The sequence below is a fragment of the Acanthaster planci genome, unplaced genomic scaffold, assembly GCF_054643075.1.
Source record: "Acanthaster planci isolate LZ-2023a unplaced genomic scaffold, COTS_SCS Contig77, whole genome shotgun sequence".
Classification (NCBI taxonomy): domain Eukaryota; kingdom Metazoa; phylum Echinodermata; class Asteroidea; order Valvatida; family Acanthasteridae; genus Acanthaster; species Acanthaster planci.
Window position 1 is genome coordinate 29,667 of NW_028257699.1, and position 16,774 is coordinate 46,440.

Below are 16,774 nucleotides of genomic sequence, written 5' to 3' on the forward strand. Positions count from 1 at the left end.
TCTGGCTTGTTTACTCTGTCTGCATGTACACTGTACATGTACCTGTGAAAACCTGTCCTGGTCTATTCGGTTATCTTTTATGGCTTGCAGTCTGCTGTGCAGTTTCGGAGTGTGTACATTCTGGTGAATTTCTGTATTTTTGTAAATTCTGTATCTGTACCTGATTCTGGAAGAACTTGGAAGACTGTGCTTGATGCTTTCTAAATCCCAAAGAGTTAAATAAGACACCAGAGAAAAATAATCTAAAGTTAGATTAAAACAATTTGAAAAAAAAAGATCTTTCAGTGGAAACTCAGTGAAATCTCTATCCACTGGAGTGTAGAAATTTCACCCAAAGTTATCCGTTTGTAGTTTCAGTCAGGAGTGAATGTTTACTCAAATAGAGTGAAATTTCACTTGCATGAAGTCATGTGTCCCACTGCAAGACTCTAGGATTGGGGAAAATGGACAGTTGGAATACGTGCAGTTGGTTTACTTGTTTAAATTAAAATGTTTGCCCAGACTTTGGCTTGGTTTCGGAGAAAGAATGTTGACTGATCAGTGTTGCATGGCTGTCATTTGTGGCTTCCGGCTTGCTGTTTACCAAGATTAAAAAGCCAGAACAGAAAGTCGGAATACACCGAGTAGCCAAAGTTGTTGAATGCCACTTCATCTAAGTCAAACACTCCAACAGATGCAGTATCACAGATACACTCTTTTCGATGACAGAATATGCTCTTGAACAATTTTTCCTGAAACTTGTTAATTTGTCTCCATTGTGGAAGGCAGTGGGACTACACCACTCTAAACAACTCTTTGTGTAGTAAGGATGTGGTTCTTTGAATACCTACATGTAGTTTGTTACATGTACATGTTTAACAGTTTAATTCAGGACATAGCCCCCTTAATGTTTGCTAAACTTCAGAACTTTGAAACTATCCAAGTATAAGACTTTCCACTTCTAGGGAAGTCACAATACATTGTACATGTATATCGGTAATATACACAGAAATATATCTGACATGTATTATTAATATACATATATTGCAATATTGTCATATTTTGTCGTCAGTTGTCACTCAGATTGTTGTCATTTTTTCATGTCAGTAGGATGGACATGTGCATGGTCAAAGTGAATCTTGTAGCGCTTTACTTAGTGTATTCTTAAAACAGCCGTAGGCATCAATATTCAAACATGTACATGTATGTTTAAGGAATGCCGTTTTCTGTGAAAAAGTCATTGTAACAGGAAGGCCTCTAGGATATTTGCCTACAGAAAGGGTAATAAAATGGAAAAGATCAGTTCTGCATCAGTGTAGAAATGTAGACATGATTAAACTGAAGAGTTGGAACATGCGACCGATTCAACCACCACAACAAAAATGAGGAAATAGCTTCAAATTGAGTCGTAGGAGATTGGGGAACTTTTGAGTTTCTGTTGTATTTTAAAACCAAAATTTCAGTCACACAACACAGTAACAGTCATTAAATACATGTACATGATAGCAATGCTTGAACAGGTTACTTTGGAGTTTAAGTGACCTGTGTGTGCCTCCTGTTTTTATTGTCACATCAACAAGTATTGCCTTTAATTGAGGTACAGTAGGTCCTCTCCTCTTGCTCAGATGCGTACATGTAAAGCTCGGATATCTGCAAAATGGACAGGGCTTCCCTTGGCTGAAAGTTGTGTGCTCATAATGTTGCACACTAGCTGCAAGAAATGAGTCCCACCTTATTAATTTTAAAATAAAATGAAAAGGCAGTCTTAGCTTTAACTGGAAGTAGGGAGCTTGGCATGTTTGTGGTATATTTTGAACAGCATTTGCCCAGCATTGAACTTTTAAATATGGCAGGCCAGGGAGCAATGTACTCCTGTCCAAATTTCCATCAAGTCTCATGCATACCCACATACATGTAACACTTGTATGGCTGTGACATTGTTACGGCTTTGTGATATTTTCCTGACTGTTGTTTGGAAAGGACCATTCTCAGCTGAGCAAAAAGTACAAGTCAGTTTGGGGCTCAACTTTATCGTTCGCTGATACCCCCCCCACAAAAAAAGGCCATGTATTATTCAGAAACCAGGGAGTTCATAAGACTGTGTTTACATGTGGTTTGTTCTATTCAATTGTTTGACCCAGCAAGGTGTATCATCGTGTGCCAGGCAGGAAGACATTTAGGCTTCTGTTGTGTGTGCACAGCTCACAATACAACAAATGGCTGTCGGAGACAGCGTGCTCTTAAGAAGCTATTCAGTCAAGGTACCAAACATGTACCTCAACCTAGCTGGCACCTACATGTAGTTGTATTCGGCTAGATTTGCTAGTTCTGTAGCTGGGTCCGAAAGAATTCTGAGAATTGCCCTTGGATAAGGCATTATGCTGTCTTTTTACCTTTGAATAAACCAAGCTTGTTTCTGTTTTTTCCCCTCACAGAGTATTAAGTTTATAATAAGTAGTGTTAGCAAAAACCGAATATTCAAAACTTTTCCCCCAAAAGACATTTTTATGAAGAACCTCCTTGAGTCTTCCCAGATCCCTGCTGTCACACATTTTTTGCATTTACACAATGTGAACAATTGGGCATCACAAATCATAAAAAGTAATCGTATATACAATGTGTAGACTTGATTCTCATCAATCTGCCAGAATCTGTAGAATTCTGAAGGATGTAGAAAGGTTTGGGTTTATAGAGTCAAAAAACAAGAATGTGTGGTAATTTGGGCTCAGAAATTATAGAATGTTTGTCTCTGTTATTGAGAAAAAAATTGTAAGAAACAAAAAAGCAATGATTCCTTTGAAATTCTGTCAATACTGAAGGCTAGCTCTTGTCCTGTTAAAATCATTGCAATTCTTTCAAGACTGGAGGCCATTTCTTGTCCTGTTAAAAGTTGTTCAGGTTCGATGCTGTAATCATGTCCTTGGCTTCCAGGGTTACAGGTTGCCAACCACACTCTTGGTTGCTTGCCTACAAGGACACTTTCATTGAAGAGAGTCCTTGCTTTGTGCTAACTGGTATTGTCTGTTAGAACCACTTTTCATACCAGAGAGGAAGGATAGACATGCATTCCCATTAATAGGTAGTAAATGTACGAGGTTCCGCACGTTTCTTTTTGTGCTTTGTCATGGTACACGCAGCATGTGTGATATTTTCATGTTTTAAATATTTTTTTTACATACAGTATAAGCACAGAGCCACTGAATTCCCCTTAACTAGCTTGCCATTGGAATTTACTGCACAGTGGTAGATTTTCAAGGATTTGAGCAGATCCCACTCTGGAATTTCTTCAAGGTTGAACTTTATTAGCAATGTGTTTGTGTAAGATAAGTGATTGGTGAATATTACAAGTTATCTTTACTTTGGGTTTAATTAGCATCAAAGAAAGCAGGAGTGTCTTTAGAACAGGCCAGGAGTTCAGAGCCTCAATACTTCACTGCGCATGTTACAGCACAATGTACATGTATATGTACAGTTTGCATTAATTAACCAGGATCAACTTACTTCAAAGCAGGGGTATTCAATTTCCAAATCCAATTTCTACCATGGTAAAGTTAATCTTAGCATCTGTTTGTTCTCCTGTGGATAATTTTGTTCAGAGTCCAACCCACCTTCATGGAATTACACACTTGAACCTCGGTGACCCAGCCCTCAACAAAATAGGTCCACAGAATTATTCATGTGTGAACTCAGCCGGAATTACTTTAAGTACGTAGTCCATTTTTTTCGATTTAAAAGAAACTTAAGTAGTTGTGATGATAAGCTTTGATTCATACTTGAGTAGATTTTCAGAATTTGTCTTTTTTTTGTATGGGAGAGAAAACCAGATTTAACTTGTGGAAAAGAGCAGGAACAGAGTTGATAAATTTGATGATTTATTCTTTGAGTATTGATGGTACAGGCTATATGTACATATTTACTAATTGAATGAACACTTACTTTGTAGAGACAGTGATAATTCAAGATCTGCTGCCAAAGCAGAACTTGTAATTATTGTTTAAAAAAAATCAAGCAGTGTATGTGGATGACATACTTGTTACTTGTCCTCTACGTCCACCTGCATAGAATGTGTTGGTCCCAGCACTGCCTCATTTTGCTCACTCACACAACAGTGGGAGATGTACTGCTACTGGCTTGTGCCTCATTCTTGCGACCTCTGATGTGGGGTCAACTTAATTTTAGTTTTAACCTACAACATACATGAATGGGCCACTCAGATGATGTAGATTGCTGAATCACCAACCAATGTGGTTTCAGGGGCTGGGTCAGATCTCATTTCTAGCAAATGTATTTGGCACAGACATTGTCAACAACTGAATCATTTCTTGTACCAATCTGTGCCAGAAACCACTGAATAAAGTTCTGGCCCTCAGTCCTTCTTTTGAATGCAGTTTTTATTCATACAACATGCACAATGGTTTATGACCTACGATCTAAGATTTTCAACTTGGGGATTACAGTGCTTTCACCTTGCACCCCTATCAGTGGAATCGTCTAAATCTTGTGATTTATGTGCAAAACTGCCAACGTTATGTTGGAGAAAAGAATTGAGTCTCCCTCTGACTTTGTATGCACATTCCAATATGTTCCCTCCACTGAAAAAGAAGTGGAAGGGGAAAAGAGAAGTGGCGGGTCCAGATGTTGAAACCACACATTCACATACATGTACTGCACGGCATTAATTAGATGATATTAGACAACTGGCATGATTAACAACAGTGGCCCAGGTGAAGCAAAGCTTAATACTCCCCCACCGAGACTTGTGCTGTGTTGTGGTGTCAAAGTTCCACATCACAATCTTTCCTGTGTTCAGTATGCTGAGGTATAACTATTGTAAGTGTAGCCCGCTCTGAAAAAAAGTACATGTACATGTATATGACAGTGTTGTATCCGAGACCTTGATGCCTGAGACAGAGACCAAGGCATACAAGACTGAGACCAAGACCAAGGCATAAAGACCAAGACTTTTGCAGGTCAAGACCAACACTGAGACCATGACAGAGACCGAGACCATGACCAACCACAGACCAACATTTAGTTTTTACCAAAAGGTCAATAGGGACAAACATATGGCAGTACAATTCAGCACTAAGGAAATAAAAAACATTAGCATAAATACACACTCGCAAATAGGTCAAATATTTGTTAAAGAATGTCTCAGTTCTTTTATCAGTGATACTGCTCTATTTTTACCCTGGTCTGGTCATTTTCAACCCGAGTGTCCCAAATGATATGACGTGAACATTAAAGCAAATATCCTTAGACTGTTTTTTGTAAGCAAAATACTGAAAAACAAATATCCAAAAAAGATGTACCATAACAAAACTGCTAAAACAACACGTACCACATACAAGACGGAATGAAAGCACTTTCACACATGCACACAATTTATAGCGTGTGCACACAAACATACTGGTTCCCGTCCTGGCCCTATGTTCAGCAGGAGACTACGTAGGGAATAGGAACCAGTCCAGTGTGCGAATTCTGCTACTCAAAACCTCATCTCCATGGTGTCAAGCAGCATGGCTACTCTGGATTGGAAATAAAGTAACAACTTGGGGACAAGCTTGCATCATGCTGCATTGACTAGTCTTCATTCCAGCATTGATTTCATCGTTTATTGCAAGAAATCTGAACATTACTGTGCTGTATTTAAATCAGTGGTTGCAGATTTGACTCAAACAGAGGTAATTTTGCCTTTTGCAACTGCGTGCATGCATGGTAGGTAGATGCGCATTTTGTTATGGTCTCGACTGGTCTCGAGGGGGAGAACCGAGACTATGGCTTCCGAGACCAGCCCTCCCAAGACTGAGACTTTGACAGGGCAAGACCGAGACTGCAAAAAAAGGTCTGGAGATGATCTCGAGACCGAGACAAGGTCCCGAGACCTACAACACTACAACACTGGTATATGATATCCCACAAATGACCCACAGTGTAAGCTTTCATTGGAATTTAGCAGAGATCAACAGTCCATTCAGTTCTGGGGATTTTTTTATATATATTTCTTCGTTCCATGGTTCCTTAGTTTCATGGAGTTCCTCGATAATAGGCTTTACAACAGTTGAGTCTAATACAGACTTGGACTTCAAAGACTCCATGGCAACCAACATGTGCCTTTCAAATATTTTTGTTTATAAAAACAATTGGAATTCTTTGAAAAATATCACGGTCTCAACTTTGAGCAGGCCATTGCACAGAAAGGCAGAGAATGACTTGTATCACCTTGTCCTGGAGAGAGTCAAGATTATTTTAGTCATGGGCACTTTTTAGTGAGCAGAAACCGCTGATTATCAGGCACAAATACGTAGTCCTCAGTATTGCCGATTACCAGCTGATTATTCTGAACAAACAAATTTTTCAGTAACTCAATTTCTAATAACATTTTGTAGTACAGGATTTACACACAGTGACATTTCAACATGGTTTGTGGGTAGATTGTCAAGTTTGGCTCCCCTTGGTATTGGAAGTTAACAAATGTGTTCCAGAGGCAAAATACCCATGTTACATTGTTTTACCATACATAGACATATTCAGTTCCATCCAAATTTAAAGAGCAAGGGAAACTTATCTAATCGTGTGAAGTGCATGTGCACATACATGTAGCATATTTTTGGCTATGCTATGCACGAGCACTTCACCTGAGCAACTGATCCATGAACTTTTCCCATGCAATAATTCAGTCCCAGCCCATATTTGACTTTCTTGCAGATCCGTTGTATGCATGCACTTGGCACAAGATTTCAGTTGAGTCATGCTCATAACAAAGTAATTTGTCTGGTCCCTGCAACTTTGTTATAATGAGAGTCAATGGTACTATGAAGAATTAATGCAAATTTATTAACTTCTCTTGTAAATTTTTTCATCCCTTGCACAAGGGTATGTAAAAAGTACCCCCGATTAACAGGGTTGTTTTCAGTGAGACTGATTTGATTTCACTCATATTTTCTGCCAGATAGGCCCTCAATTAGCCCGTGCCTGTTTATTCACTTGTTGCCAACTGATGCATGCACATTTATTGTCATAGTTGATACTCTGTAAAAACAAGTTTTTCAATTTTTTTTTTTACAATGAATTGATATTCAGTGCTTGAAAGTTCACATATACCTGAAACTCTTTGAAGCATAAGCATAACGACTGGCCTTAACCAAACAGATCATTCAGACCTGGTTTTAGTGAAGACCTTGAGTCGAGGGGCCAGAAATAGGGTTATCCACAAGCTCATTATTTGCACACTTTGATCAACATTTGTTCTGAACCAAATTTTTTTATGACTTCACTTTTTCTTGTTGAAACTTTGACTCAAAACTTACAGATGGAATAATATTTTGAAGAAACTGGATGTCACTTACGCAAACTTCATTTTATGGGGTATCAGTAGTGCCCTACTTCTGAAAAATCTGCCTGTTGGTGTCTCTTGAATTAAAGACAATTTGGTTTGTATGTATGGCTTTAGTTTGATGATGTGGTTTGAGAAAAAAAATCTTGTTATTCACCAGATCGCAACTTCCAACAACTAACTTTGAAATTTAATTTCAAATTAGAGTGAGGCATAAATTTTATTCTTTCAAATAAATCATAATTTGCCTCTGATCTGGGTACCATAAAACTTTTCTTTCTCTGTGTATTTCTGAAAAGGTTTAAAAAATAGTGCTGAGATCTGCACCCTTCGTCAACAAAAATATCAAACTAAGGTGCACATTTTTTTCCAGCTTCTGCATATTTGGTAACGTCCTCAATAGTTACCAAAAGGTGATCAAAGTCGTCATCAGTTACATACTGTACGTCCATCGCCAATCGTTTGTGCAGAGTGATCATTTATCAGTTTAGTAGACAATGTAAACCGGCTCTCTATATTTGTCCATACAGTAAAACTTTACACTCTGTTGATATTTTTCCAAATACTCACTGGAAAAGCTTTTAATTTGCACATAACTTTACAAGAATAAAGCCAGTGATTAAAAAATCATCGATAGTAAATTAACATCAATGCATAATTTCGTTTGAAGAGATTTATGACAGAATGTTCGATGATTGAATAATTGTATGTGCAAATGTAGGGTATTCTAAGATACATGTATATACGTGTACAAAATTGATGCTGTGGATAGGCATGGTAGTCACGTGGATCCAGTCATGAAGAGTTCCCACAACTTAGGAAAAGTGATGACACTGTCTGGACCCGTCCTGGTCCCTGAAATGTTTTCCCCCTCTCTCTTTGAAGGAGGTTTTTTGATAGAGGATTACTTGTCACAAAAATAAAAAGGAGCACTCAAGAACCATCATCAAACATCTGGGTTGAAAAAGTGTTCATGGTGTGAGTAAATTTTAGTCTGAATTCTCTGGGTTTTTTAAACCTTAAAAAAAAGAATTTTCACAACAGGGGTGTTATAGTAACCTGTATTTTGTAAAGCAGATTAAAGGGGGTGATATATTACATGTGCCCTTGAATATTGGTGGCATAATTGATTTCTGGATTAGATTTTGTAATATTCAGGAGCAGTGCAACAGTGTCACATGCACAAATAGCATGGAACTTTTAAGAGCATTAAAACTAGTGATGAAAGAAATCTGCCTACTTTTGAAATGAAGTTCTGTGGAGTTTTAGCCCCCTTCCCCTTAACCTGAGAAATTAAGTTTTAAACTTCTAGTAAGAATTTCAAACCAAAGATCGCTGCATTGAGGTGAATGCAAAATTTTAGAAGAGCTGCAGAGGCAGAGCTGTAGTTGTTTGGTTTTTTATGGTGCTTTCAGCTACTCAGGCTATTGGCACCAATAACTACAATGCATATGTTTATTTATAACCGGTATTAGCAGCATCACATTAGGGAGTTAGGAAGAAAGTCCAGTTTTAGAGGCAGGAGGAAACTGGAGGACCTGGAGAAAACCTATTAGAGCGAATATGGACTGGAAACCAAATGCACTTAAAGCCTGGGCCAAACTGGGACTCGAACCCGGGCCTCAATGGTGCAAAGCGAGGAAAGAACCGCTACGCTAACCCGCTGCCCTGAGCTGTAGTTGGCTGCGAAAATCATGACTTGTGGGCCCACAAAAAAAGTTCTAGTTTAGCATTAAAGTTCAGCCTGCTATTGCACCTGGCTTCCCTGCATATCCTTTCCAAACCAATTTCACAGCAGATTTATCGCCGTTGTCATTTTTTCTTTCATTTTTTCCCCTCGTGTGTGTGCATGCACCGTACAGAGGAAGTTTGCTGATTTGATCCACTGAGTTTGGGTGTACCAAACTTAGAGTTGTGTAGCCAGACTTTTTTGCCACAGGGGTGGGGGTATCCATGCCTACTTTCTGGTTTATTTCTGGTACATGTACTTTTGCCAGCTCTAGGGTTTGATACCACATGTGTAGTGACACTTGTAGGAAAAGTTCAAGGATGTATCTTTGTTACTAGTTGCTTGGCAGTCAGGCATGGCTAGTTTGAAGGGAAATGGAAAGTGCTTTTGAGGGGGAGAGTTGGCAGTGTGGATAGGAATAGATGTGCATGTATTGTGTGTCTACAGAAGAACTTTTGAATGACCATAGGGTCGCGATACTTTTTAAGGATTGAATATTTATGGTTTTGTAACCCCAATTTGGTTAAAAAATGCCATTAAACTCGCAGTGCACTAGATTTAAGCAGGACATAGGAGGCATCCGAGTCTAAAGAATGTCACCAACAAAATTAAAACTTGTAAGGCATGTGCGTTTACCTTAACTCAGGATAGATGATGGTTTTCAACCACTGCAGTTGGTATTGGGGCCAAAAATGTTGACTTTTGACAACTGATACAGTGGCCAACTGATAGCCCTAACAGTCCCAAATCCTTTGATTTCAGTATGATTTTGCATAGCTCCTAGGGGTTTGGGTCCATGTATGTATTCAGCCAAGCACCGCTTGCTGGGAATCATTTGAACTACTTTATACCCTGATCTTATATTTTGCAGCAATCTACCTCATCGCCAAGAAGTGATGTTTGCTACAACAGTCAGAGCAAGTGCCTTCCAAAAACAAATGTGGTTCTGTGAATTGTTGAAAAGCACTTTTTCACTGGAATAAGCTGATATTTTCATTTTCTTGATGCAGTGATGTAAAAAATGTATTTGTGCAGCTGGCACTGGAACCTCCCAGTATTCCAAAATTGTAGAGTTTGGAAGTTTGATATGATGCTATTTGGGTTCCATTTTTTTTATTGTCTGTACAGGCACCAGCACTCCCTGTAACGTCCAGAATGGAGGTTGCAGCCATGGCTGCATGGGGACAGTGGATGGAAGTGTGCGCTGCACGTGCCCAGATGACCTCATAATTGGCAATGATGGGCGTGTCTGTGTGCGTAAGTATCGCCATGGCCTTTGCACTGTCTTTTCAGAATCAAGTGTCCTTCAACCTGAACCATTTGTGTCCACCATCCCTGCCCTGAGGATTTTGTGATTTCTCAGGATTGTTTCCAGATCTCTGGATTTTTTACCCCCAGAATTTGGGATTATTAGAAGGCCAACAGTCATTTGTAGAATTTTTGTAATTATAGCCATTTTAGAGAGAACTGCCTCGTTAGCTGTTAAAAGCCTAGAAAAGCTTCAATATTTTATTGTTATTATTCCAACCTGTGTGCTGGAAGTTTGTGGATTTTCTCTTCATCCTCCTAATCTCTCCTGTGCTATTAAACCATCCTCGGTCTTCCTGTATCTGTCCAGGAGGGATGTCGGGGTAGGGGAGATTCCATGGGATTAGAGAAGGTACATGTACATGTAAACTCTGCACTCCATTACTTTACACAGGGCTTGATTCTGCTTTTAGAGTTCCAAGCAGTCCAAATTTTAAAAATGTATTCCAGACGGTCCTGTGCAAGGGTTCTGAACAAAAGATGTCAACATTCCTTTTGACCGCACAGTTTCCTTGAGATCAGCCACCATAGCCTGCAAGCATTTGATCAGCAATAGACATGGTATATATCGTAAACTAAACAGTGAGGTTGCTTTGGACTCAGTAACTGAGAATTCTTTGTCAAAGGGGTATAATGGTCAGGACTCATGCCATGTACAGTTGCCAATATCATGCTGATCCAGTGTTGGGTGCTGGTTCCATGTTTTTTGTCATACTTTGAATACTTGCCCACTACCTACATGTACACATAAATATCGTCCATGATATGGCTGTCTTTGATATGTCAGGTCATGTGGGTCGATTAGAACGTTCTATAAAACTAGGAATAGGGCACAAATGAATTTGTTAGTTTTCTTTGACAATCTCCAAGGATACATAGACAAGTAAAACCAAGTAGCACATTTAGAGACCAAGATAAAAGCAAGCTGAGATCGGGAGTAAACAAGACAAGATACAATGTGAATCCGAGGCATTGTCACTGATAACACCCAGAATCTAAGGGAAAAAAGCTTCTTTCCATTGTGGTCCTCAATATTATTGTTGTATCCTCAAATCCAAGCTCACGATTTGAGTGACTTGACTTCCTCCCCTAGCTACCAATGCAACTTGTAGTGGAACGACTGAGTTCACCTGTGCTGATGGGTCCTGTATTCCCATCAGCTGGGCTTGTGACTTGGACAATGACTGTGGAGATTTATCAGACGAAGCACCTTATTTCTGCTGTAAGTTGTGCCAGGAACAATTTCTTTCTTAATGTGTGTAAACCATTTTCAAATGTCAGAACTGGACAACTTATAAAACTAAAAGACAAAACAGGAATTTAAAAGACACAAGACCACAAAAGGAAAAATCACTACAGTGTTCTTTCCCCCTTTTTAAAGATTGTGTTTGGAATGCAAAAGATAACGATTTGATGTGAAAATGTTTCACTTCTGATGAAAGCCTAAATACTGTTTCTCAGTGTTAGTAGAGATTGCATCATCTGAGAAATAAAAAATGTGGAATTTTTAAAATGAGGTACACATTTCTTCAGGGGACACAGCACAGTAAAGAGAATTCACAACTCTGCCAGTCTCTTCTAATAGCTCCAGTTGTCCAGTTTCACAAGAGCGTGTCACATTTTATCTATATCGTAAAATGGACCCTTGGCAGTTATCTTCCGTGCTATGCTGGTTAATCTTGTCAGGCTTTGGACATCAATTCAGTGTGCATTTCGTTTGCTTTGTCACATCATTTCTTCGCATTAGTGCATGTTGTATGCTAAAGTATCAGCTGCCACTTGTCAGATTTCCAGAGCATACAGATATGAGTGTGGGCAGCACATTTCTACACATTTGCCAGAGGTGAAGATCTAGCCACAGCTCCGGACACAAGATTCCGACAAAGCCGTTTTCTTTGGCAGGGTAGTGATTTAGTGCAGTGTTTACATACACATGCCAGTGAAGCAATTCGAAGAATGCATTAAGTCACACTTTAAAAGTTATAGTATAAATTTGTAGAAGGAAGCACTTGAGGAAGCTGGAGTGTGAAACTGCTTCACTTACAATTTCTATTTTCGCTTTGGTTGGCAGTTGATCATACTTGTGAGTCATCAGAATTCCAGTGCAATAATGGACGCTGTGTCCCATCTTCCTACCGTTGCGACTTTGACAACGATTGCAGAGATAACTCGGATGAAAATGACTGCCGTAAGTCACGATTCTGCCACAGCTCACAATTAAGGTGCATTGTCTTCAGAGAAAAAGAGCACTAATGCTGTAAAGCTGAAATGTTGCCGAGAAACCTTTCCATTGCCGGTGAAGTCAAGTTTCCATGGCACAGACCCCCAACAACATCAGTAAATTAGATTTCAAATCACTCATCTTAACCCCTTAACACCAAGATTCTTTTGACTGTGACTACCGGGCTTTGGTATGCCCAGTATGCTAAGCTCTGTCCAGCAGCAGGCCTCATTGAAACCGCAGATGGATGATAAATAGAATGTATGTGTGGTATGCACTAATCATCAGACAAAGCCGCGGCTGTTGATGACTCCCAGAGTGAAGGGGTTAACAGTAAGAATGAAGAGCTAATAATAATAATTATTTGGGCAATTAAACATACAACAACACAATCACAAGACACAGCGGGCTGCCCAGGAGAACATAAACGTTTAAAAACAAACTGTTGCCAAAAGGCGTATGTCTCCCAAGACCCGAATAGAAAGGCAAGGCAAGAAAGAGTGCAACAATAAATAAAAATAATCATCACTGAGATATAAATATGGCAGTGGGTTTAAAAAGAGCCTCGCCAGCAAAGTGGTCCTTCAGCTCACTCAAAAACTGATGAAGAGGGGCGCATATCAGATTATTAGCCAAGTGACTAGGCAAGGTGCTCCAAGTACATGTACGTGCGCAATGGCAAGGGACGGAGAATTTAAATACGTCAGTGCAGGCATGCAAATGATGAAAGACAAGTTTAGTATCCACATGTCTAAGCCCTCATGCAAAAGGAAAACCACTAACTGTACAGATACAGAAACAAATAATTCTCTGCTGTGCAAGGTTGCAGGTTTCCTGTGGAAAACAGTCATGTCCGAATTCATTACATGTGCATGTTTCTGAAAATCAGGCCCCAAGAACACAGACTGGCTATTCTTAAACTCAATCCTTATTCAGTGTAGACAGCCTTATAATTGCCCTCTTTGGTATCCCCTTGGTTGGGTACCTATATGTAGTGTGAGTGGTTCTCATTGCTTTTTTTTTTTGGTCACTTTTCCTGGACCGTTTGTTGTCTCTGCAGCCTTCCCGACATGTGGGGTTGACGAGTACACTTGCCCCAACGCCCGCTGCATCCCGCTGAGCTATCTGTGTGACGAGTATGACGACTGTCGGGATGGCAATCACACGGATGAACGAAACTGCCGTAAGTATGCACGAGGTTACCCTGTTCAGTGTCTCCCACCAAATTTGTTGTTCATATTGCTGGCTTTGCTCTTTATTTTCTTGTACCCACTCTTGTGCCTGGTTTGTTATTAAAGTGGAGGCCAATTGCAATACACAGATGTTTGACGAATGTTGGCCGGTCAATTTTTTGTGTTTTGTGCCATCCAATGGACCTGATACATAATGACATCACACTTTTTTACACATGCAGTAAACAACAAAAAGGAACCAACAAGTCACAAATTGGCCACAATTAGGTCATGTTTTCCAAAATTAATTGTTGTATTGTGTACACAAGGGTGAAATTGGTGACAGTTCATTCATTAAAATTGCCAATTCCTCATGTATTAAACAATATCAGAAGAGTGTGATTAACCCCATCCCCCATTTTCTTTCTTTTTTTCAGCTGAGGTCACCTGCAGGCCTGGCTTTGTAAGTTGCCCCAATAACCACATATGTATTCATCCGTACTGGCGCTGTGACGGGGATAACGACTGCTTAGATAATTCTGATGAAAACCCGCTCTATTGCCGTAAGTTAAGATCTGTTCATGTGTGCAAACAAAAAAATATTGAGCTGGGATTTCATTTATAGAACCCTTGCAGCTGGTACTCAGCAACTGTTTCTTCAACATGGCAAGGAACCATTGAAAAATGGTTTGAGTGCATCCCTCTATCATGCATCATGGTTGAAAATTGTCATAAATCTCCTCTCTTCACATTAACACTTACACCCACACGAAGGACTGTCTGGTTTCTACTCTAATCTGACAGACAACATCTATTGACGCTGGAGTATTTCAGCCAGGCCTGCCACCTTGTTAAAAAGAGCCCAGAATGCGCGGTGTTACGCAACTTTCTTTTGTTTTCGAAACTGGCACAGTGTGCTGCTGACTTCTTTTCAATAGGGGCCAGATTAGCACGCAGGGGTACTGTGTGGCTCATCGCTTCGATAGTGGAACACTTTTGTCTCTGGTGGTAATCCGCTTGCACTGAATGCCCCAAACAATGGTAAACTGTTTCAAAAAATTCTGGATTTTCTCCACTATTGACAGTGAAAAATGTTGGTAATTCCCAGCAGCCTGGTCTTTTGTTACGAATAAGGGCTTTTGTTACAAGATCCAGTTCCCTTTGTCCAATTTCACAGACCCCGGCTATGTATAAAGAATACCTGCCCAAAACAGGGCTCCCTGGCGGCAAGTGGTTAAGAACGGGCTTGAAACACTTTAAATGTTCACTGAAGTAGATCTGTTTGGATGTCCACCCATTTTCTGTTTTGCCAAACCCTGGCTTTATGCTGCTTGTGTGATGTAATCAACAGCAAATGCCTTGAAAAACCCTGAAGTTTGGGATGTTTACACATTGATGGTCCAAGACAGTATAATGTGAAATGCAAATATCAATTATTGTTGATACTGACAGAGCAACAAGACTGCACGGAAAATGGTCATAGGTGTGACTCAGGCCAGTGCATCTCGGGCCTGTGGCTGTGCGATGATGATTTAGACTGTCTGGATGGCTCTGATGAGGGAGCTTATTGTAGTAAGTACTGGTAGCCATCCCGAGTGGAAGGCAGAATTATGCAGCACGCATGTCCCATATACAGAACCCAGTTTGTTGTAGGCCCTGAGGCGCCAGTACTTCCTAGGCCCTACAAGCTTTGCAAAAATAGTCACAAGACTTCACATTTACACCTGCTTATTAAAGCTGTGTACATTTGAATGTATGCATAGGCTAAATAGTCTTTGATGTTAATTTTGATCCTCAGCCATTGTATAGATGTATTCAACATAACGATGGGTCTTACGGTCCTTATCTATTACTCGGGCACAGTGCCAACTGCCCTGTATTTCAGGACTTACTCTGTCTCTGCCCCCTGTCAAGCAGTCTCCTCTTTTTGAATTCAGAAATGTTTTGTTCCAACAGACTCTGTGGATTTCACTTGTGCAGCCAACTATTTTACCTGCGACAATAAGAACTGCATCCACAGTACTTGGATCTGCGACTCAGACAATGACTGTGGAGATGGGTCGGACGAAGACGAACGCCACAACTGCGGTATGAATGGAGAGGGGTTGGGGATAGGGCTTGGTTGGGTTGGTGTGGAAAGGGGAGGGGACAGTGGAAGAGGGTTCAAATGAAGCTGACAGTTGGCTTTCATTGAAAGCAACGGTTTTATGGAAATTAGAATTTTGTAACTGCGTCTTTCCATATACCTGTACACTGAATATGTCTTTTCTGTATACATGTACATCCGTTTACTGCATTTCCCTCACGTACATGTAAATGGACACTCGCTCTCCATGACTTGGGCATAATGACAACGACACACGCTGAAAGCTTGTCATTGGAAAGGCCCCTTAAACATGCTTGCTAAGAGATGGGTAAGGTTTCAGTGTCCTCCTAGAGCCTAAGTAAATTGAATGCATGAGTGTTCTACTTTGCTGGTATGCACCAGTTGTCTCTTGTGAATGATTCTCATTGTAGCGTTAGGCTGACTGGACCTGAAAAGATTTTGCTTCCGAAGCTTTTCAGGAGTCTTATCTTAGGAGAGAGGGTTGGGTTTGGATTTCTTTTCTACTTGTTTCTATTCGAATAGAACATATTCCAAGTGATCTCCTTAGCTTTGGGAGCAAAGTAAGTGTTAATCTCCTTTGCCCAAAACAAGCTATCCTTTTATAATTTGTATCTTGCAACTTTCTTCAAAATCATAAATTGATAAAGCAGTTTACCTGTTGACACAAATCACGAACCACAAATAATATTATAGAAATTATTTATACTTCTTCTAGATGTATTGGTTGTTACAAGAAAAATTTTGTAGATACTGTACACATGATTGTCTTTAGTCAGTAGGTAAAGCATCAGTTGACTTATCTGCCTTTTTAAAAAAGCGATGTTTTTTGCCCCAAAATATTTTCTGCAAGTCCTCAATAGCTGAATATTCACTTATTCAAAATGCAATACCATTCAGACAGGGAATCACCAAGCAGTCCAAA

General features: G+C 39.9%; 1 protein-coding gene across 1 annotated transcript in view; it reads left to right on the forward strand.

The window, feature by feature from the left end:
* The window catches only part of LOC147795317 (low-density lipoprotein receptor-related protein 2-like), a 60,147-nt gene that overhangs the window by 24,893 nt on the left and 18,480 nt on the right, over positions 1-16,774 (forward strand). Inside the window, 7 exon segments of the mRNA XM_087132080.1 lie at positions 10,173-10,301; positions 11,446-11,574; positions 12,424-12,540; positions 13,634-13,756; positions 14,183-14,308; positions 15,198-15,317; positions 15,702-15,833. Coding sequence (XP_086988206.1) covers positions 10,173-10,301; positions 11,446-11,574; positions 12,424-12,540; positions 13,634-13,756; positions 14,183-14,308; positions 15,198-15,317; positions 15,702-15,833 — 876 coding nt within the window.